The 21,808-nt window shown below is 52.0% G+C and overlaps 11 protein-coding genes and 1 non-coding gene across 12 annotated transcripts; 1 reads left to right on the top strand and 11 right to left on the bottom strand.

Moving 5' to 3' along the window:
• Positions 1–101: 101 nt before the first annotated feature.
• On the bottom strand, positions 102–1,213 carry RHO25_001987 (uncharacterized protein; the record flags this gene model as incomplete). Its single annotated transcript, XM_023594579.2, has 3 exons — positions 102–284; positions 340–879; positions 935–1,213. The coding sequence occupies 3 exons, from the start codon at positions 1,211–1,213 to the stop codon at positions 102–104; spliced, it is 1,002 nt and encodes a 333-aa protein (XP_023459854.1).
• A 219-nt stretch (positions 1,214–1,432) lies between these two features.
• On the top strand, positions 1,433–3,573 carry RHO25_001988 (uncharacterized protein; the record flags this gene model as incomplete). The annotated part of the gene is made up of 3 exons (XM_023594580.2): positions 1,433–1,654; positions 1,712–3,428; positions 3,482–3,573. 3 exons carry the CDS (start codon positions 1,433–1,435, stop codon positions 3,571–3,573), a joined length of 2,031 nt encoding a protein of 676 aa, XP_023459855.1.
• A 126-nt stretch (positions 3,574–3,699) lies between these two features.
• Positions 3,700–4,467, bottom strand: RHO25_001989 (uncharacterized protein; the record flags this gene model as incomplete). Its single annotated transcript, XM_023594581.1, has 2 exons — positions 3,700–3,795; positions 3,847–4,467. 2 exons carry the CDS (start codon positions 4,465–4,467, stop codon positions 3,700–3,702), a joined length of 717 nt encoding a protein of 238 aa, XP_023459850.1.
• A 512-nt stretch (positions 4,468–4,979) lies between these two features.
• RHO25_001990 (uncharacterized protein) lies at positions 4,980–8,065 on the bottom strand (the record flags this gene model as incomplete). The annotated part of the gene is made up of 5 exons (XM_023594582.1): positions 4,980–5,288; positions 5,335–6,317; positions 6,371–6,470; positions 7,185–7,280; positions 7,328–8,065. The coding sequence occupies 5 exons, from the start codon at positions 8,063–8,065 to the stop codon at positions 4,980–4,982; spliced, it is 2,226 nt and encodes a 741-aa protein (XP_023459851.1).
• Positions 8,066–8,772: 707 nt separating this feature from the next.
• Positions 8,773–8,844, bottom strand: RHO25_001991. The gene has a single exon. It is a non-coding gene; the product is annotated as a tRNA-Met (tRNA).
• A 1,078-nt stretch (positions 8,845–9,922) lies between these two features.
• RHO25_001992 (uncharacterized protein) lies at positions 9,923–10,572 on the bottom strand (the record flags this gene model as incomplete). The annotated part of the gene is made up of 2 exons (XM_023594583.1): positions 9,923–10,256; positions 10,307–10,572. 2 exons carry the CDS (start codon positions 10,570–10,572, stop codon positions 9,923–9,925), a joined length of 600 nt encoding a protein of 199 aa, XP_023458468.1.
• Positions 10,573–10,598: 26 nt separating this feature from the next.
• RHO25_001993 (uncharacterized protein) lies at positions 10,599–11,775 on the bottom strand (the record flags this gene model as incomplete). The annotated part of the gene is made up of 3 exons (XM_023594584.2): positions 10,599–10,641; positions 10,691–10,845; positions 10,897–11,775. The coding sequence occupies 3 exons, from the start codon at positions 11,773–11,775 to the stop codon at positions 10,599–10,601; spliced, it is 1,077 nt and encodes a 358-aa protein (XP_023459943.1).
• A 305-nt stretch (positions 11,776–12,080) lies between these two features.
• RHO25_001994 (uncharacterized protein) lies at positions 12,081–12,647 on the bottom strand (the record flags this gene model as incomplete). The annotated part of the gene is made up of 3 exons (XM_065602163.1): positions 12,081–12,210; positions 12,269–12,391; positions 12,445–12,647. The coding sequence occupies 3 exons, from the start codon at positions 12,645–12,647 to the stop codon at positions 12,081–12,083; spliced, it is 456 nt and encodes a 151-aa protein (XP_065458235.1).
• A 550-nt stretch (positions 12,648–13,197) lies between these two features.
• On the bottom strand, positions 13,198–14,989 carry RHO25_001995 (uncharacterized protein; the record flags this gene model as incomplete). Its single annotated transcript, XM_023594585.1, has 4 exons — positions 13,198–13,856; positions 13,909–14,177; positions 14,225–14,734; positions 14,799–14,989. The coding sequence occupies 4 exons, from the start codon at positions 14,987–14,989 to the stop codon at positions 13,198–13,200; spliced, it is 1,629 nt and encodes a 542-aa protein (XP_023459955.1).
• A 998-nt stretch (positions 14,990–15,987) lies between these two features.
• RHO25_001996 (uncharacterized protein) lies at positions 15,988–17,729 on the bottom strand (the record flags this gene model as incomplete). The annotated part of the gene is made up of 2 exons (XM_023594586.2): positions 15,988–16,751; positions 16,799–17,729. The coding sequence occupies 2 exons, from the start codon at positions 17,727–17,729 to the stop codon at positions 15,988–15,990; spliced, it is 1,695 nt and encodes a 564-aa protein (XP_023458738.1).
• Positions 17,730–18,244: 515 nt separating this feature from the next.
• On the bottom strand, positions 18,245–19,315 carry RHO25_001997 (uncharacterized protein; the record flags this gene model as incomplete). The annotated part of the gene is made up of 1 exon (XM_023594587.1): positions 18,245–19,315. The coding sequence occupies one exon, from the start codon at positions 19,313–19,315 to the stop codon at positions 18,245–18,247; it is 1,071 nt and encodes a 356-aa protein (XP_023458492.1).
• Positions 19,316–19,842: 527 nt separating this feature from the next.
• Positions 19,843–21,528, bottom strand: RHO25_001998 (uncharacterized protein; the record flags this gene model as incomplete). Its single annotated transcript, XM_023594588.1, has 4 exons — positions 19,843–20,510; positions 20,566–20,819; positions 20,883–21,448; positions 21,502–21,528. 4 exons carry the CDS (start codon positions 21,526–21,528, stop codon positions 19,843–19,845), a joined length of 1,515 nt encoding a protein of 504 aa, XP_023458491.1.
• Between the last annotated feature and the right edge of the window lie 280 nt (positions 21,529–21,808).

Raw genomic sequence — 21,808 nt, forward strand, 5'->3', positions numbered from 1 at the left:
GCCATCCATGCAGTATCAATGCAAGCCCATCCTCCCCGCTTGAACGCTTCACCATCTTTTGGACTCCTCAGAAAGCCAAAACTAGCAATCTCCTTTACCGCTCACTTCTTGTCGCCGGAGAGCTTCAACGAGCTCAACCACCACATGAACACAAACTGCACAATGTAGCTGTAGATGAACAAGAACTGTGTTCTCCTCGACCGTTGCGCCTTGGCAATCGTCTGCATGCCAGGGTTTCCCGGAGCGTTGTCGGAGGGTAGGAGGACGTACTTCAGGGATCGCAGCTAGAAGCCTTTCGTCAGCACTACTCACACGCCCACTCCATAATATCTCGCTTACCAAAAAGAAAGCATTGGCAGCAAAAGTGTAGAGGAACACAAGCCAGCCTGCCCAACCTCCCAGAGAAGTTCCATGGTTAATAACCGAAGCCGCTGTTATCGTCACGATAATTCCCACAAACTTGTATCCACTATACGCAATCAGATCATAAATCTGACTCTCACTCTGAATGTTCAAAAAGTATTTCCCAAGCCATAATACCACCAGCTCCAATCCCAGCACAAACACACCATTCGTGAATGTTATCCCTAGCAATTGTGGTTCGAACTTTCCATTCAGGCCCGCGAGTAATGTCGAGAGGAGGGTATATGTGATGAAGGCCATGACTGGAATGTACATGTCCGGCGAGTTGACATCTTCGCGAGGGGGGAGGAATTCGATGCTGTTGGGGTGTTGGCCGGGTTCGTTGGAGCGGACTTGTTGGCGTGACCAGGGACGGTGTCGCCAGGGGAAGAGGACGATGAGGAGTTTGGTGAGGACGTAGCGATTTGAGACGTTGAAGTAGTGTTTGAGGGCTGAGACGTTGACGTATCTGTTGAACTGTGCAGAATGGTATCAGTACTGCGAATGCCTTCTAGGAAGTGGTTGGACCTACGTTTTGCTCAACGTATTGCTGACCAGCATCTACTGCACTCTTTCCTAGCTGGAAACCCATTTGCGCTGTAGAGTCGTTCATGAAATTACCGAATGCCGGATGCATATAGTTGCCCGCGCCGCCTTGCTGGCTCTGCGGCGGTGACTGGCCTGACGCATATCCATATTGACTGTTGGCTGAGGCAGGCGGCGGAGGGGATCGCAGCTGCGGGACTGTCGAGACGTGTTGCGGGACGGGGTGGTGGAGCGGAGGCGAGTTGGCGTAGGTGGGACGCTGCATGGCGCCGACGATTAAAGGTTCTTGTGTTCAGATGGTAGAGCAGGTTCGTGGGCGGAGGTGCACGCATGCATGCACAAACATGTGGAAAGCTGGTGTGAAGATGGCCGTCTCAGGGTTCAGCTGCAGACTTTCGGCGGAAGCTGTGAAGTCATCGCCCACATCTCGAGCACCACCACCACTTCGTCGTCTCGTCCGATTTTCCCGACACCACGCGCGGCCATGTTGGACGCTTTCGAGATCGTCACAACGTCGGGCATTGTCCTCTGGCGGAAGCACTACGCTCCACTCTCTTCCAGCGTCATCAACAGCCTGATCAACGATGTCTTCATCGAGGAACGACAGAAGCCCGCCGGCGGCGACGGAGCTGGCCATGCGCCATACCGAAAGGACAAATATACTCTAAAGTATACCACACTGAAAGATGCCGGCCTGATCTTCGTGGTGGGTAAGAGGCAGCCACAGCGCATGAGAATTCGCACAGCTGATCGATCCGTCTAGGCTGTCTACCAGTCCTTATTGCATCTGTCCTGGATCGATAATCTGTTGACCACAGTGAAAGCGCTATTCGCTAAGCAGTATGCTACCGAGCTCAAGAAGCAGCATGTCTCGAAAATCGACACACGGGACTTCGACCAGACCTTCGACGCCCTCGTTCGCAAGCTCGATACTGGTAGTACCAGGCGCAGACCAAGCGAGGTGGATTCAGAGAGCCAAGTCGAGCTCACACCGCCATCGAGTTCCGCTTCGCAGGCAGATGAGGAAGACGGTCCTCCTGCTCCGCCCGTACCCCACTTCAAGAAGCCTGCAGTACCTCAGGTGAAAGATGTAGTATACGATACGACCAGCGCTGACATCACGCCTGTCGCGACACCTGATACTTCGCGACCTACCACACCACTGCACGCACCATCACACCTGCTAGCAGCAAAGGCCGGACCTGGAGGGCTTTCGCGAAAGCAAAGAAAGAAAGCAAATCAATTTAGCAACTCTGCTCCAGTGTCTTCAGGCGACGAGAGTGATAGGAGACCTAAGAGCTCGCAAGGGAAGGGCAAAGCGAAGCGGAGATGGGATGCCAGTGGTGTAGCCCAGGAAGACGATGGTGAAGTGCTGGACTACAGTGCCACGGCCACACCGAGCAATGAGGAGCCGAATGCGCTAGATGTCGACGACGTGAATGCAACACAAATGGGGAGTAGGACTACAAAAGGGCAATTTGTGCTTAAGGATCTCGATGATGAGGTGGAGGCAATTTTGGCCGAGTCCAAGCAGCAAAAGCAAGCAGCGAGTACGGAGAAAGAGGTTTCCGGCCTCATTGGTACTGCAAGCAGCAAGCTCTCTGGCTTGTTCCGAAACGTGGTGGGAGGTAAATCGCTCACGAAAGAGGACTTGAAGCAACCCATGCAGCAAATACGAAATTCGTTGCTGGAGAAGAACGTCGCACCAGAAGCTGCTGATCGACTCTGTCAGAGTGTTGAGACAGATCTTCTTAACCAGAAGACGGCATCTTTCACTTCGATCGAGAAGACGCTACGAGAGAGTATGAGCAAAGCTCTGACTCGCATACTTACACCCACCAGCTCACTGGACCTTCTCCGAAATATCAACAACACGATCGAGGGTCGCAATCCTCGCCCATATGTCATTTCGATCGTTGGAGTCAACGGTGTTGGCAAGAGCACAAACCTCAGCAAGATCGCATATTTCTTGCTACAAAACAAGTTCAGGGTGCTTGTAGTGGCATGTGATACCTTCCGCTCCGGTGCTGTGGAACAACTCGGAGTACACGTACGCAATTTGACCGAGTTGAGCCGAAGGGAAAATGTTGGCCACGTGGAGCTTTTCCAAAAAGGCTACGGGAAAGACGCTGCAGATGTGGCGAAGCAGGCTGTCACCTACGCCACGAACGCTGGAGGTGGTAATATTCTTTTCGATGTTGTGCTGATCGATACTGCGGGACGACGACACAATGATCAGAGACTCATGAGCTCTTTGACGAAATTCGGGCAGCTGGCCAATCCTGATAAGATTTTCATGGTTGGTGAGGCGTTGGTTGGAACGGACAGTGTGTCACAGGCCAGACATTTTGCGGAGCAATTCGTTGACCAAAAGGGTGTGCTGAGGAACGGGGGTGTAGGTATGGATGGCTTTATCATTTCGAAGTGTGATACTGTGGGCGACATGGTGGGTACGCTTGTGAGTATGGTGCACGCGACTGGTAAGTACTGTTCCTTGAGAATTTGTGGAGAAACGACTGCTGACAATCTCCAGGCATTCCAGTTGTATTCCTAGGTGTCGGACAGCACTACGGCGATCTGAGAGGTTTGAATGTCGACTGGGCTGTTAGTAAGCTGATGAAGTAAACGACATGCTACAGAGAATCATTATGATGAATATACATTGTGTATTTGAGGCTGCCTTCTTGAACAGCTCCTATCTTTGACACTGCTGACAATCCCATCTCAGTCATCAGCTCGCGGATGATGCACCTAGAAGGCTAGATAGCCATGCTCGCCATAAGAGAACACAGAGTCGCCGGATCTTGAGACACATTCAGCCTTCGCGACAATGTGGTCACATGGCGGCTGAACCCTAGTCAGCAAGAAGATCAATCAATGCGTTGATGGTAGACTCACGTCAACATGGTCATGCTTCCACTTCTTCAGGTACTCCATCGGCTCAGTAGTCCACACCTGATCCTGAGCCGTGGCCTTCTCCGAGCACAATTCGATGTGCACGCAGACGCAGCTCTTGAACACTCCGTTGGCCAACTGCTCCACGCCCGAGTCTTTTCCGACCCAGTACTTCGCTCTCTCAATCGTCCACTCCGCATTCTCGCAGCGAGCCGTCATCAGCGTAAACGGATCAACAGGAGGCTTAGCTACTTCCTCCGCAATTTCCGGTGGAACCACACGGAACTCCCTAATCAGACCTGCTCGCTTCTTTCCGATCTTCTTCAGCCACTTCGGAAGGCAGGGAAGTTGCGAGTTGGCTCTAGCATGCTTCATTTGGAAGATGGAATGCTTGTAGTAGAAGTCGATGGCCTCGGAGTAGAAGCCCTTGCAGGTGAGGAGGAATGGTGGAGAGCGCGACAAGCCTTTCGGATTGCCTCTCATGCGGCGAGGGAGGACGACGATGGTGTTGCTGAAGAGATATGAGTAGATCTCTTGGCGGAGTTCGAGAGGGAGAGAGGTGAGGAGGCTGTCGAATTGGGGGTTTGTTGCGCGGCGCGGGGTTTTCTTCTTTTGCGTCGGCATGGTGTCGGCAGTTGTTGATGCTGTTGTGGGATATGTCTTTATTTATATACTGGACGGAGTGATGAGCTGCGTCTGGTGTTGTTTGTTGTTAGTCATGGGGGATGAGAGCAAGATGAAGGGGGAGGAGCGGGAATTTATGCTGGTGGTGCGGGCGGAAAGAGGTGAGTTGTCCAATTCGCATATGAAGAGGCAGCAATGGAAATCACATATGCTGTGTCCCATGCTGAGGCAACTGAAGAGTCGCGGCTATGGAAGTGACTGAAGGGGGTCGACAGTTTGTGATGAGAGTGAATGCCATGATTATAGCAAGGCATGAGGTATCTACGACTACTCTTTGCATAGAACGATCTAGCATGATGGCGTTCAAGAGACGGTGATAAGATGCGAGCGCCCCTTCATCTGGCAGCAGAAGGCTCCCGAGGAGAACTTCAGCAAGCTGAACATCAATGGCTACCGTCAGCCAGTCAACTTCAACTTCAAACAGGTCAATGCCTATCAAGTCACAAGTCTGCCTAGGCGTGACCCGATTGAACTACTCGCCGCGTCACCAACTTTCTTCTCTTGCTCTGCCCCTCCCCATAATTAAACGATCGGGATGCCACTGTTGGCGCGTATTCACCGTAGCTTGGTCCGTAACCTACTCCCGTGTCGCGCCAGTCTTCCCACTCCTGTTCAATTAGGCACCAAGGATTCTGTGTAACGCTCACCTTGTGAGCCCATTCCGTGAATTCCTCAGGTGATGGGTAGGGCCAGAAACGGACACAGTTGTCGTATTTTTTCAAAAAGTCATTCCACTTGTAGACATTGTCGAGAGTGTAAACCTGTGAATGTCAGCATCCGATTTGAAACGGCTCTGTCTCAACTGACCTCAGGATAACCAGAGCCAAAGTCGTAGGCGGCAAAGGCTTCCGCACACAATCCCACTGGGTCGGACGACCAGATAGAAACATCGTCATGCCACGTTCCAAACACGAGGCGACTCTTGACTACTTCTGATCCCCACACAGGTCTGCCGTAGATGTCTTCTGCCAGGCTCCGCACAGCTTCTATGTCTTTCACACAGTCCTCGACACCCTTGTTTCCGTCCGCTTTCTGTGGGTGCAGGTTCACGGTCCTTTCCGACGTACTGGTAACATTAATGTCCTTGATCTGGGATGCGAGCTCGTACCCAATAGAGGTAAGCCATCGTTTCAAACGCTGGTTGAAAAAGATTTGGTCACCTCCACGACATGGCGGAAACGAAAATTTGGTGGTTGAGAAGTAGATGCCTATCGCTTCGTCATAGATGCGCTTGCAGGTGAGCAAGATGCTCGGAAAGGACACCTTGAGGAATTCGCTCTGAAGGTGCAACTTGAATGATTCGTCCAACTTGACATCAACATGGCGATAGTCGTGGAGGGTCAGCTCTAATCCGTCAAGAGCTAGGGCGTAGATATGGTTACGCAGCTCCGCCGGTAGCAACATAAGCCTCGAATCTTCCTGCTGTTTCGCGTGGACGAGCATGTCGGGCACAGAGTCTAGCTTCAGTCCGGCCAAGTCACAGGTGATTTGTTGCTCGTCCGATGGAGCTGGTGGAACTTCATCGGCTGACTCGAAGGATGCAAAACCATTTGACTCGAAGTCTTGGTTGGGGCAAGAGTGCTGGTGAGGATTGGCCCGGGATGGAGTAGGTTCTGAGTTCGGTTCGATGGACGCAGTCGTGGGAGTAACAGCTGCTTCTTCTTGTGGAACGTGTATGACTTGATTTGCGAGGGTGCGAGCAAACTGGTGCGCACGAAGCAGCTTTGCCCTACGGGCCAAAGTCTCGTGCTTCTGAGAGGTGCCGACTCGCGACTCTGTCATGGTGACTACTGCGCTCAGACTGGTCAGCGATTGTACTGTCTCAGCAAGGGCTTCTACTCACCTGTCGACGATGTGTTATTGCGCGCGTGTATCAGGAGCTTACAGTAGTTGAAGGTGGTCGAGCTCTGTCGCGGCTGGGAACCTGTTCTTGAAGGACCAAACTAGGGGCAACAAGTGATTGTGCGAGTGGATGGTGGTGCAAAGACGTTGCGGTGTTTGGTCAAAAAGTTGCAGTGATGGTTTAGTAGAAAGGATCGCGGTGTTGTGCACGGGTGAAGAAAGCAGAAGGTGATTGGAAAGTGCGTGGCTCTTAACTGTCCCGTCGAGGCAGGCTAACAAGCCCGCTCATTGGTGAATCGCACGTGTTGTTCACTGCTTCGACAGAGTGCCAAAAGATTGTGGCTTCATGACGCAAACGCGCCGTCCGCAGTTCGAGGATAATTGCGAGATACACGATTGGACACAAACTCAGCTTGACTCACGGAAGAGGATTCAATTTTGAGAGTCCGTACCCGTACCTGTTTCCATGCGTACAATCCTTCGAGCTCGAATCGTCTTGAAGGTGCGGGACACACACATACTATGATATGTTTCCAAAGAGTCAAGAACCACGACCGTTAATCAAGCAGGTGCCCGGTTGTCGCAACTCTTCGCCTCAATCCTACCTAATCCTCGAGCCGGTAGCTAAGCAGAAGTTTGGCAGCAAATCAGTGTCGAACGTTGGACTCGAGTCCATCTGCCGTCTTTTTACGCATCATTCGTCGACCAGCTATGACTGCTCCACTTCTAGCACGGCGCTGTGGCAGCATCTTTCCACGCCGATGTCAGAGAGCCTACGAGGGCGACTACGACAGCCACTCCCCTCCCCACATAACAGGGTGATCTGAAGGTATCCACATGCCAGCAATGACTCCAGAGCTCTGTTTGAACAAGAACTCGCGGAATTCTGCCGAAGGCGTCTCGAAACTTCCCTGGCACTAGTTAGCGATCGTTTAGGAGTACACATATTTGAACTGACCTTGTAATAAGTGCCGTAAATGTTCGCGCACAATTTCTCAGGATCGCATGTCCAGATAGTCGCAGAACTCTCGTGCAGCTCGAATTCGAGAGATGTCTTGACCACTTCCGTACCCCATACAGGTCGGTGGCAAATGCTTTCTGCCAGCCTTTGTGTTTCTGCTATTTCATCCAAGCAAGTTTCGACGATAGTATCGTAGGGACCATCTTCCTCTCTCGAAAACAGCTGTCTACCCACTTTCCATCGGTCTGTCCAGATGTGCTGTATCCGACACACACGCGCAGATCCGATTCCCCTGAGCCATTTCTCCAGATCATCGTTACGTTCGGAGGGTTTAAGCAAGTGGCTTGGTTGGTTCAAAAAGATCGTGCTCGAGTAATAGATCCCAATGGCTTCCTGATGGATGCGTTTGCAAGTCAACAGCAGAGCGGGAGCGGTCGTGATGTCGGGCATGGTTCCAAGGAGATAATGCTGGACAGTAATGTAGGGACCAGGAAGAGCTAGAGCATAGATACGGTTGCGTAATTCTCCCGGCAGCGACATGAGCCTAGATCCTTCCTGCTGATGCGAGTCATGAAACGTCTTGCACGGGTTGACTTCTTCGAGCTTAGCTGCGTGGTCGCGTTTCTTTCTGCGTGCAGTAGCTTCACGCTTCGCTTTGCGCGTAGCTGCTTTCTCACGGTCCGCTTGGCGCAAAGCTGCTCTCGCACGTTGCTCCTTGCGATTGCGTTGAGCCATATTGCTGCGCCGTTCTGCTTAGTTTCTTCGATGTAATTGCCTAGGAGCCAATCGGCTGTGTACATGTGGTAATGCGTACCTGCGACATGAACTTGCAGTTTTGCAGTAGATGCGGACACGCGAAAAAGGCGCGCTGCGATCAAGTCCACGTGAACAGATCTGTTGCCACTTTTGGAAAGTGTTTGCTTTGATGGAAAGCCAAGGAGAAGAGGAATGAGTCAGTGTCGAGCGATGAAAGTATCGCGAGGTGCATGCGGGGATGATAGCGCCTTTCTCAAAAAGAATCGCGGTGTGTGCACCGGTGAAGGAGTCAAAGGAGAGAAGAAAGGCGCCCAGCTTTTAGACTATGGCAGCCAGGCAGTCAGGCAGCGGCACCAGTGGGGCCTCGACAAACGGCGGTCTCCTTGGGTGTGCGAAGGGTCTCGATTGTGCACCCAAGCTGGCCAATGGTATTCCAGCGTTCTTGCCCTTGAGCGAGTAAGCTGGGATTGGAAGAAGGCCAGTGGCGCATAAATCCCCGATCACCAGGACATGTTCTTGATTAAATTCGGTCTTCTTGACATCCGATCTGGTCTATTGTTGGCTTTGGCTTGGCTGAATGAAAGCATCAAAACAATAATTACCTGGTGCCTTGCCGTCGTGGGGCTACCACAATGTTCCTCGTAACGAACGTGTCAGCTTCGAGACACAAAAAGAACAGAAGATGATACCCTGAGATAGGATTGAACTATCGGCCTTCAGCTCATGAGACTGTTGCTCTACCACTGAGCTACCAGGGTTCGATGAAGTTGATGACGAGATGGAGGTACGACAGTAGATAAGTGTCATGCTTGCTCAGGTCAGTCATGTTGTGACGGGTCGTGAAGGAGGACGTCTTTAAGCTGCAGATGGCGAGGCAGGAGCTACTCCAGAGTCGGCAGCTTTTCAAGATGGCATCAGCGTACTAAAAGCGTTCATTGTGTCTTGAGCGATCTGTCAGTCCATACAACTGGCACTCGATGTGCTGGAACTGCTCTTGAGCCAAGTCTTTGTACGTATGCTCAACGAAGCGGAGATCAAGCCTAATGGGAGCACGAGGTTTCGGTTGCCCCTTCGGTACACACGCTTTGGCCTGGTCTACATGTTGCATGCTTCCTGCTCCGCGCAAAACTGGCTCGCGATCTCCATGCTCTTCATGCGAGTGCTCTGTTTTGATACAACCAGCTCGGTGCGTTGTTCAGGCTTGTGCGTCCGCTCGAGCTTGTGGTAGCGCATCCGTACAGCGTCTTTGCTTATGAAGAGATGACATTGGCAGTGCTTCGGCGATAAAACTTGCGATGAAGTATCGAAAATGTTGCTGCTCCTTTGGCAAGTCAGCGAGGTGAAGTCTGAGGGCAGGGGTGGAAAGCCGACCCACGACCCACCTCACTGGCGGCCAATCCCGCAGGATCTTGGCTCTGATGTGCTCCACTACGCTCACGAAGTATAGTTCAACGAGTCCAACAAGCAGTAGCATTTCATCCACGTGCCTTGAGAAGCCTCTGCTCAGGCTGGAGTCACGGCACATGCTTAAAAAAGAATCCCAATTCCATTGTCGCCAAGAATCTTTGGACTAACCAAGAGAACTTGAGTTCAATGTTGCTATTCATATGCAGCGACTGCGTGGACTCAATTTGCTGAATTTCTAGCACGAGGTCGTTGTCCTGGCGCAGGATCATGGACAGAGGAGGAACTTCTCCACTAATCAAAAGGTATCGTCGTATCATACAGGAGAAGTCGTTATGCGTTGCCCGGCAGTAGCTGCACTACTTGACTTCACGTTCATCGATGTCCCACTTTCACGAGAGTCGACACACGCAGTGCATTGGACCTATGCGATCAAGCACCAATCTCGCGGTTGTGATCCTGCTTCCCACCATAGCCCTGAGCATTTCGCTCAGCCTTTGCGCTGCCCTCCTCTGCCTTGTCATCGACGCCGCCGTACCCTCCCTGCTCTGCCGTACCATCTTGACCAGTCGTGAAACCGCTCATGCCACCTTCTGAGATCGTTTGGCCATATCGCATGTTTTCTACCGTCTTCTCGCCTCGGGCTGCTTTTTGTTGCGCGCCTTCGCTCGTGGATGCGAAGTCCTCGGTGGTGTTCTCAGATGTGCTGCCGAATTGTCCCGTCGACTTCGACTTGGGAACTGCGTCGGTGTATTCTCCTTCGTATCTGCATTCGTTCAGCTATGCTCAGTTCACGTGCGCGTCGAAGCTCTGTACTGGGTCTGCTCGCCGCCCTTCTCAGTGTCCATGAGGTTGGAAGACATGTTGCTTTCGATCAGTTTCTCGTCGTAGTGGTAGTTTCGATTCGTTTGGTAGCGCGTGCTTGAATTTGCGAACTGGACACAGTACTTGTATTTGTTTTGGAGGAAGCTGCAGTTGAGATGTTCAACTGTTGAGCTGCAGCAACACAAGCATTGGAAGGCACGCCTCGCAAGGATGACCTCATTTGATCCACAAAACGCCACGCTAAGGACCGATAACATGTGATAGCAGCCAGAAGGCAAGAAACTCAGTCAAACAAGTCATCGTCAAGGTCCATACCCAAGAAGTTCCTGTCGAGCATCAGTATGAAGTTTAGTGATGGTTCTGGGGCTAACTCACATCTCGTAGATCCGCATGAATTTTGTGACAAAGGCTTCTAAGTGAAAGATGACCTTGGAGCCCATGCGGATTCGATGCTCGTAGAAAGCAGCCCATTTGACGACTTCCGGCTTGAGGCTATCATCCAGCTTTGGCATAAGCTTAAACGTGAGTGTCTGGGTCTTGTCAGTCTATGTTCTGCGAAGGCGAGCACCTCAATGACTTACTTTGAGAATCGTCGTAGCAGGAATGCAGTGCGTCAACAGATCATATAGCTTTGCACGAACTTGCAGGATTCTCGCCGGGCTCCTCTCCTCTATGATCTCCTTCGCGATGACTTCAATCAGCGCCTCCCAGTCCGGTGGAGGTATGGGTGTCTTCTCCGAGACCTGCTCGTTCTGAGCGTGCACGGCCTCGAACATAAGCAGCGCTCTCCTCAAGTTTCTTTTCGACTCTCTCGCAATCTTCTTCTCCAATGGCTCACAGCTTGTATACCTCTCATCCTTGCCGACCTTTGCAAGCACTTCACAGATCTCCGCCTCGGTGGGTGCCGACACTCGCACCAGCAAGCAACGTGATCGGATGGGCGCGATGATGTTCGAAGTGCTGTTTGCCAGCAGGATGAGGCGCAGGTTGGGACTGTACTTCTCCATTGTCCGACGCAGTGCCGCTTGGGCGTCTCGTGTCAACTGATCTGCTTCATTGATGACCACAACCTTGAAGCGTTGCTTTGCTGACAGGTCGACCTGTTGTGTCTGAGCCACCTCTTTCAGCAGATCTTGCACGACCACTCTGTCATAGTTCCCGACGTCTGCAGGCGTGATCTCGAGGTGGTAATTCGATGAGACGATGTTGAACTCTAGCTTGCGGTTCGACGTTGTTTGGAAGACTCTGCTGTCAATCTTGATCTTCTCAACTCCAGGACCGTATAGTGCCCGTAATGTGGCTGTGATCCGAGTCTTTTTGCCGGCTCCAGATGGACCGTAAATTAGAAGATGTGGGAAGTCACCGCTGTTCGCGAGGGCACGGAGTCGTTCTGAGAGGTCAGGATGGTATGTGAGAGTCTCAAGGGTGCGCGGACGGTGCTTGTCGACGAGGAGAGCCATTGTGGAGGGTGTTGCTCGATGGCGATTTGGCTGATGGTTAAGGTGTTCAACGATGCGTAGAGCAACGCGCCGCCAAACGCGAAGACGACGCGAAGCGGACCCAACTCCGCTTTGTCAAAGTTTCTCGTCACAACCGACTTCAACTCTCTCCTTCGCCCTACACACTCTCACATTTTCATCTGACACTACATGATGGCCGTGGGGCGTTAATTTTCACCACTGACATCTATCCTGGGCCTCACAAAAAGCGAAGCTTTGGACATTGATCAAATGTAACAGTTTCGCTTTTCATTTGCTCTCCAGCACTACGAACAAGACGGCCGATTATTAGGCGGCGAAGCAGCATTGCTGGGATTTATTTGGCCACAGCCCCGGATTGCACCCGTCGCCGTGTCGTCAATAGCAGAGTTGAAGGCCGCTCCGCAATTAGGATCGCTATACATTGATTATCAGCACAGGTTCAGATCGCAAGCCCGGCATGGGTTGAGCGTACCTTGCTCCACCGCTGGCGTTCTCGAAGTACGAGCAGATATCGTGTGAGAAGCAGTCTTGAGTATAAGCATTGCCGATAGCTGTACCGCTGCAACCGGCGCCACATCTTCCATTACAGCTGTACCTGTTGACAGTGTTAGCTTAGCGGGTCCAGCTCTGTATGCTGTTTACACTTACTCTCCGCCATTCGCACTATTGGTGCCAAAATTGCTCCCGACAGTACCTGTCCAAGAACATGTTTGTCCAGCTGCGTTCGTCCATCGCGCAGTAGCCGTCGAACCGACTGTGAGGCAAGTAACAGAGCGCTTGTCGAGTATGGGATTTGCGATTGCCAAAGCAAGAATGGCAGTGATGACCGCGAAGTTCTTTGTGCCGAACATTCTGAAGATGATGCTAAGTGGACAGATTGGTTTTCGGTTCGCACTGATGAAGCTATAGAGCTCTTTAATACTCCACGGGAAATCATCATTCCATTATTCCACACCGAATCCGATCTTCGGACACATCTCGTAGCGGTAAGTGGTGCGCATCTCGGACTCTTCTAGCAGCGGAGAAGGTGCGTACTTGAAGCCCCAGCTCGTGCCATATCTTGTTCAAGAAAGTTATTGAAGCCCGTCCACTTGCTGGATTCGATCCAAAATATGGACTTTTGCCTGTTCTTGGCCATCTTCTCTGGCGTTCTCTTCGTTCTGGGAAGTTTGTCGACGCGGTTGGCGGCGAACTAGATCTATAGCGTCGGCCGGTCGGATTCGCGATCATCCCTGCACTTTGCACAATTCGCCGGCAAGCCGAAGCATCGTGTCAGCATTTGCCTCCTATGGAGCACTGGGAGACAAGTCAACAATTTGAACAATATATTGATGTGCATTCGTCAAGCTCAAGTTCTCATATATAGCCTGCTACATAGACCACCAAATCGGCGTCGGAACTCTAAACCTTCTGAGCATCAGCAGTAGCATTCCTCGCAGTCTGGCCTTTCTTGTAATCTTTCCGCCATTGCTCCGCGTACTTGACTCCGAAGCCATGCTGGAACACTCTTCGAACCTCCTCCAAAGTCATCTGCGCACACTCCGGGAAGCAGAAGAAGACGAATATCCAGCCGATTGTGCAGAGTGCAGCATAGAATCCAAAAGTGCCTGAAGGAGTAATATTCTTCATCATCGTGAGGAATGTCGAGGAGACGACAATGTTTGGACCCCAGTTGAAGACGTTGATCATCATGGTTCCCATAGCACGGACTTCCATAGGTAAGAATTCGTTTGCTTGCCAGGGAACACAGCCGAGACCTGCGGCGTAGAATGCTACGAAGAGGATCATGGCTACCAGGACGAGGTATGCGGGCCAGCCGACTTCATCGCTTGTGAGCTCGAGGGTGCGGTGGTCGATGGGGACCCAGTTGAATGCGATGGCGGCGAGCACGAGGCAGACGGGCATGCCCCACATTGTCCAGAGGAGAAGTCTTCGACGTCCGACGCGGTCGATGATGAAGATACTGAGGAATGTGAAGATCCAGTTCACGCCAGCTACGACTGTTCCTACTGCGATGGGGTTGGAGAAGCCGACGATGTCGAAGAGGGTGGATGAGTAGTCTGGTACGTGTCAGAAATGTACGAATCAAGTTTGCAGATGTTCTCGACTTACACATGAGTGTGTTGAATCCGCAGAATTGCTGGAAGAACATGAGTCCACAAGCAGCGATGCCGGCACGGAGGTTCGCAGGAATGGTGAACAGCATAGATAGCGACTTCTTGAGAGAGATCTCCTCGTTTAGAGCCTTGGAAGAGTTGACGCCGTACTCGATGGAGAGCATCTTCTCGGCGACTTGTTGTTCTGTAGCGTTGACGTAGATGCTGCGGATGACGGACTCGCACTGTTCTCTCTTTCCATGGAACATGAGCTGACGAGGAGATCTAGATATTGTTAGAAGACGTACACAACAGGAGGAGATGATACGTACTCAGGGCACCAGAACAGGAGTATACCGAGGATAATTGATGGCACAGCACCAACTCCGATCATGTATCGCCAGCCATGGTTTACCGTATAGAAAGCCGCGTCAAAAGCATACGCGAGAACAGAACCAGTTGCGAGGAAGATCATGTCCACAGAAATCATACGACCTCGGAACCTAGCGGGAGAAATCTCTGCGATGTAGAGCGGTACGATTGTTGATGCAGATCCAACACCAAGTCCGATAGCAAAGCGGCCGACTAACATTTGTGCGACAGTGTACGAGGTAGCCTGGATGATTGCGCCGACGGTGAAGAGAACAGATGCGAACCAGATGGCTGGTTTTCTTCCATATTTGTCTGAGGTGATACCAGCAATGACGGCTCCGACGAGAGCTCCAGCGGCGCAGAGAGCGGTGATGGCTTCCTTTTCCGAATCTGTGACTTCGCGACCGCCCAGGTCGTCTCCGAGCACGACGAGGACTCCTGAGATGACACCAGTGTCGTAACCGAACAACCTGGAGAAGAATATGCGATCAGTATGATGCCCCCTATTGTGCTTGCGGTGTGATCCCGACTTACAGTCCTCCAATGGCTGTAGCTGCCGCACAGAGCCAGACGAACGCTCCAGGCTTCGTCTCTTCAATGGTGTCCAGCTCTCCAGAGTTCTCGATCGACTCGATCATGGTCACTCCAGTCTTCTCCTTCGCCATGTGATCCGACGCATTGTCGTTGACATGATTGTCGGGGTTGTATTCCGTCTGAGACGCCATCGTGGCCCGAGTCAACGTAGCACGATGATAGTGGTGAGGAGAATAAGACCAAGCAACCACTTCTTGCAAGGTTCGACGACTTGTTCGCCTGAACCAGGGAGGGAATAGAACAGGACTATAAGTATTCAATCCGTGATAGTGACATCCGAGCAGTCGTGGCAAGTGGAACTAGAGTAACGGAACGATTACAGTGTCCAAGCCCACGGGGCCCCGCGTGGCGTTACCAGGATGGAAACCAAGTAACTTTTCGCCGGGATTCCAGCGAGGAGGATAGATCGTGCACGATGAGACAAGGAAAGTCGTGTATCGGCAACTGCCCATCGCCTTAAATTGTTCAGTCTAGCCCTGACCTTTGAGTTTGCGGAAGTGGTCTTTGCCTTCCCGCCGAGGCCAGATTCTGGTTGTACCTGCCTGGGCTTTTCCAGAAGTTCCTGCAGGCTTGTCAGACGCAAGCCACAATGTGCTTCTCTCAACGTCGGTCGCGAAGGTGCGCGATTGCGGCAGCAAGTGCCGAAGTTTTGTGGCAATACATAGTGGCTTGCATGGACATCCATTGAACAGATCATACTTGGGGAGGGTAGAAGTGGCCGAAAGACGGGAAAGTTTGACCGAGAAAGTGGGAAGCGGAGCAGCGGATGTCTTGGCGCTTACTTGTCTGTGTGGATTGAAGGGCCTTAGGAAGCCTTAGGGCTCATGCAACACCAAGCCTGGTGCATACAGCTGTACGGATGACTTCAATGTGGGTATCACAGTGAATGTATCGGCATTAGGAGGAAGACAATGAGTTGCCGAAGGTCAAAGCTGGCGTGGATAGGCGATCTATCGCGGCGACAGAAGCCGAAGGAACAATGTTTTACAGTACTCCCTCATCACAATTACTTCAAATCGCGAGATTGGGTATTCCGGCCCATCTTCGCCTATCTCGTGGTTGTTGTGCTATTTGGGCGCACGAACCTCCAGTCGTGTCTTCGAGAATGGTCGGGTAGCAATACCAGACTTTACTCGCTATCATCCTCCCATTGTGCTACTAGAGCTTGCATGAGGCGCCCAACTCTCCACCCAGTCTGATTTCCCATGTCTTGAAGGAAAGCTAGACACGCTTGTTGGTCGCCTTTTCTCCGCAGACTACCGCCCCAAACGTGGAGGCAGTGGTGAGCAGTGAACCAGGTGTTCTGAGCTCGGGCATTCGACCGAGCGATGCCTACAGCACGAAGCAGATGGTATCGGACCTGTCTCTCCACGTTGCGATGCTCGTGAATGTGATCGAAAGGTCTTGCAGACGTGACGTGTGCAGCGACAGCCAGCACAAGCTGTGCGATGTGATAGTATTGCAAGCCGATGGCATGGATCGGGGCCAACATCCATATCTCTGGCAAATGCTGACCAGCTGAAGGGTTGCGGTCGCGCAGGTAGATGGGATTGAAAGTATGTGGCTTTGTGATGTCCCACTCGGCAATACGCGCTCGAATGTTGGCGAGTGCAGTAAGATCTGCAACCTCGAGGAATGCAACAGATAAGAGCTTGGCCAGGAGAAGAACCATTCTGTTCGTCCAAGCAGAATCACTGTCGCCTTGTATCCAGGTCGCGCCATCAAAAGGTGGCAGGCTAGTTCGGAGGACAGTCTGCGTGGTCAGAGATACATATATGTCTTCTCGGAGGCAGAGCCAGGCTGTAGCCTCACGAAGCCCGCCAGATGAAGCAAATGCAGACACATCGTTGAGAATTCGTGTCACACCTTCGAGGTGAAAGCGATTGTCGTACTCTAGAGTCTGTCAGAACGTGTTTTGCTGTCAAGTGCATTTCACATACCATCCATTTCTTCGTTCTGCCGCAAAATCGCAACCGCAGCAAGTACTCCTTCGCTCATAGAAAGCTGTCCGGACATTGCAGGTATGAGCAGCTGTAGGCACGCGTCCTGGTGCTCAAGGGCCTCTGCATCTCGATTCGCACGCTGTCGGTTCATATGTCGTGCCGAAAAGGCACAGATTGCGTGCCTTAGTACAGAGTCGGTCAAGGCAATTCGGCAAGCTTCAATCTCGAAAGATCTCTGCGGATCTGGCCCATCGGCCCATAGGGCCATGTTCTCCGTGAAGTTCCGCAGGAGGATGGCTTCTGACTCGGTAAGAGGCTGAATAGATTGCTGGTGTGGGCTGTGCATGTCGTTCGACTCGGTTGAGTGCAGCGTCCATGGTGATTGTGTTGTTTGTGAGTTCGTGCCCGGGGATGTGCCATTCAAGATGCCAGCATCCGTAGGCGGAGAGAGCGCCAGATCTCTTGTCGAAGTCCGATTGAGGTTCTCCAATAGCATATGCGCCACTGACTGCGTCGTGGTCGGTTCAGTGGCACGGTGAGTGCTCTGTGGGAGATTGGGCGAGGAAGCTTGGGGCGGTAGACTTTCTCGCACTCTAGGAGCAGGCGTAGTGAACCTTTGCGCATCTTTGTAAGGCGACGGCGGGCTGTCACCGTGGTAGAAGTCTATGAGTTCTGGTGTCTCGTCGTAGTAGCGGAGTTCTGTCTTGGGTTGCGTCCAGATTTGCTGAGGCGACCACGCCATGGACTGCCCCTTTCCGGCATGCTTGAACCTGATGATAGGGGTTCTTATGCAGTCCATGCCTAGTTCCCGACAGTGATGACAGCCATGTTCGGCGGCGTCACATCTGACCTTGCGGATGCGGCAGTTTTCGCAGACTTGGAGAGTTTTGGTATTGCTGCCTCTGCCATCGCCTCTACTGCTGCTCATATCGATGCCGCATCAGCAGATTGCAGGACGTGCTGTCATTCCCTAGGCCCATGTCGTCGTGTGAGTGGAGGCGGCATCGCCGAGGATGTTTGTGAATAACAGAAGACGCCACATTGAGTTGCGGTTGTCGGCGTGTGCAACGTGTCGGCGAATGCTAAATGTGCCGTCAAACTTTGAAGGCCAGGGGCACCAGTATTGACGAGACAATTGATTCTACGCCGTAGCGAATCGAGAACATGTCCAGGAGTTGGAGGCACATTCGATCAATCACAAATTTGCAAAACCTGTCTTACTTGCTGCAGACGCGACTGGGAGACCAACTATGGGGCGATAGCTGAATAGATATGCGTCTCCACACAGAGTGGAGTCTTCAACGCGCCTACTCACGATAGGCTGCACATCACAATCATTGAACAGAAGGGCTGAATGCTTGCAGACAAAAATCTATTCCAATCGCTAAGTATGCAAAAAGTACTCAAGCACAGTCCTGCACGTCACAGCAGAGCAGGGGTGAGTTACAGCCTCGCTGCCGGCCTTGTGACCCTCTCGCCAGTCTCGTCAAAGTGCAGTTTCTCTCCTGTCCGTAGCGCCTCCTGCAGGTAGCTTCCAATTCGGAGTGCTTGCACAGCGCCTGTGAGCTTGAATGGCAGGGGCTTGTCGTCGAGCACCGCCTCCGTGAACTCGTTGCTCTCGCGAATGAATGCGGGCTCGAAACGGTCCCAGTATGTTTGTCCAATCTCTTTGCGGATTCCAGTAGCCTCGTGGTGCTCTACCAGGTCGTGCACTGGGTTGGCATTGACCGTCAACTTCCCATGTGTGCCAATGACTTCTGTCATGTCGTGTTGACCGACTGCCATCATACGGCAAGCGTAGAAGTATGCGATCTTTCCTCCCCAGAACTCAACGATGCCCACGCCGTTGTCAACATCCCCGTACTGCTTCAGACCTTGGTAACGTGCACAAGTACCAACTGCAGAAACACTCTTTACAACGCTGTCTTGGCCAAAGAACCACAGTGCGAGATCGATGTCGTGTACGGAGGCGTCAACGAAGATGGATCCTGACACCTTCGAGTACCCAATGAAATAATCATCGTCACGGTACTTGTCGCATGTCTGGGAGCGGAAGACGACAGGGCGGCCAATGTCTCCCGAATCTGCCTTCTTCCACGCGTTGCGGTAGCTCTGGTCGAACCGGCGAGAGAAACCGGTCATGACTTTGAGGTGAGGGTACTTCTTTGCAACATCGAGCACGCCTTGGCTGATCTCGAGATCTGTAGAAAGTGGCTTCTCACACAGGACGTGCTTGCCTGCCTCGATGGCGCGGATGGATTGTGGTGCGTGCTCGGTGGTGATACCAGATACGATAACAGCCTCGATTCCGGGGTGTGCAAGCATCTCATCGAAGTCGGAGTAAATCTTCACGCCGGCTGGCTCGAGAGCTGATTTTGCCCAAGCAATAGCTTTTGGATCAGGATCGCAGACTGCGACCAATTCGGCTCGGGGAGTCTTCTCAAGGTAGTTGACGGCATGACGAGCGCCCATACGGCCGAGGCCACTGACAGCGACTTTCAGCTTGCGGGCCATGTTGAAAAGATTGAGGACGTGTAGGAGGGTGAGGAGAGGGAGTAGTTTGTGCCATTGCGGAAAGAGCCCATGCTGTCGTACTTATAATCTTCGGCTCAATTCGCAGCGCGTGCGGTCTCGACAATTTTCTAGAACTGCACTATGCTGATGAGACTGTGGGTTGTCGAGGGACCATTGTTGTGGAGTGCCCCAGGTTATGGAGAAGTGAGACCTGCCGAGCTTTCGGTCAGAATTGCTGTTCTTGCGGGGGGAATTTCTCTTCGCGGAAGCTGCGAGTCAGTTTGCACAAGTCCACTATGCTCCGGATTCAGAATGATGGTCCACACACCACCGCGGTTACCGACGGCATCGGCGTTTGACAGTACTGGGAGGAAGTGGAATCTTCCAACGATGAGGCACATGCGGTGGAGCAAGAGAGGTGAGGTGGACAATGCTGACAGAACCCACGTTCGCCAAGCATAGCCGACAGCATGCATACCTGAGGCCTAAACTTTTATGTACGGGCATGTCTCATGCTCCAACTTCTTCTAATATCTCTCCTCGACATGACTGATCACACTGCTTTTCCTTTCCACTTCCTGCACACGATGCTCCAAGTCATGGTTGTCAAAGTCCTTCATATTCATCGTGGGCACGAATAATGGCGCATTCGTGAACAAGTAGTTCATCTCCTCCAGCGGACGTTTGGCAGTCTCAGGTTGGATCGCCCAGAACCAGAGAGCATTGGTGAAGTTGCAGACGACGAAGAGTATGTAAAACCTCCAGCCAATGCTCTCGATAGCGATTGGAGTGACCTGGCCGATCATGGTGTTGAAAGCGAACGAAGTCATTGTGGCGATCGACACACCTTTCGATCGAGTACGAGTGTCGAAGATCTCGGCCGGTACGATCCAGCTCAGTGGTCCATTTGTAGCACTGAAGCTGAAATTGTAGACCCAGGTGATGACGATGAAGCCCCAGGATGCGGCGTTGTTGTTCGTCTGTCCAGGCGGGAACTTGGCCAGCAGGATCGTTGCAATAATGAAAGTAATGCAATTGCCTACGTTGCCGCCAATCATAGCCCATCTACGACCAGTGTAGTCGATGAACAAGATACAGCAGAACTGTGCAACGATGGCAATGACTGAGGAGATACCCTGGTATTTGAGCGTGTCGCTACCGGGAATTCCCATCTGCTCAAAAATAGCCGGACTGTCTATTACAAGGAGTCAGTGGAAGTACGACAATATACGAGACAGCACTACACTTACAATACTGGATAGCCGAAACTCCTGTCATCTGAACAGATGCCTGGATCGATACAGCGAGCAGGAGTCGTCGGAACGAAGATTTGTTGGTGAAGAGCTCGATGTATGATCTAGCTTCATGTTCCCTCTCGAAAGTGATCATGTCCTGGATCTGGTCATACTCTGCTCGGACCCAGGTGTCATGCTCGTTTCCATGAGCGTGTAATTTGGCAAGAGTTGCCAGACCTTTCTCAGGTTTGCCATGGGCGATGAGCCATCTGAGTTAAAGAACGATGTCAGTCGGGACGTTCTGCACAGCATGGTGTTGCGGATGCACAAACCTTGGCGATTCTGGGAAGAACATAATCAGGCCAGCCAGGAAGCCTGCTGGCACGACCTGCAAACCCAAGCTGATCCTCCATTGGTTGCTGCTGCTCGCCGGGATGTAAGTATAAGTCGCATAGCTAACCCATGAAGCCACCAATGCTCCAATGCCCAGCATAAACTGTTGCAAAGCCGTCACTCTTCCTCGAATGGATGGATGTGCAAGCTCTGCTTGGTAAAGAGGCACGATCATAACCAGGAATCCGACTCCAATACCAGCAATTGCTCGCCCTGCATAGAGATACGACAAGCCTTGAGCACCAGCCTGCAGCGCTCCACCGAGAATGAACACAATAGAGCCGATCAAAATTGTGAGCTTTCTTCCCAAAGAATCACCCGTTGGACCAGCAAGACCTGCACCAATGAAAGCGCCGCCAGTGAAGACGGACACAACGGCTCCGGTCTCAGCTTTTGTGGGATTGAAAGTGCTGACGAAGTTCTCTGACGCGACGGCGCCGGCGATGACTCCCAGATCATATCCATAGAGCAGGGAACCAAGAGAGGCAAAGACAGCAACCAAGAACTGAAATCGGTATCAGTATACTGCTCAGATTAGAGTCAAGTTGATCCACTGACCTGATACCACTTTGGTGGAAGCGCCATGTTGTCGAATGTCAAATTTCTAACACTCAAAACTTCGCCGGAATATGCTACAAGTGGCGGTTATTGCACTTTGTATTCGATTTACAGTCTTTGCAACTGCCGGGCCAGTTTCGAAACTAAGGAAGCGTTTTCTGTGGCGCCTTTCACCACGCGGAAGGAATATTTCCAGATCTTGGAAGGCCTTGAGATTGATCAGGACATTGGCTGGTGATGCCTACTTGTCAAGCGATATACCCAATTCAAGTAATGAAATACCGCGGTAGAGCGGAGAAGACTCCAT

Source organism: Cercospora beticola, chromosome 1, assembly GCF_033473495.1.
Source record: "Cercospora beticola chromosome 1, complete sequence".
Classification (NCBI taxonomy): domain Eukaryota; kingdom Fungi; phylum Ascomycota; class Dothideomycetes; order Mycosphaerellales; family Mycosphaerellaceae; genus Cercospora; species Cercospora beticola.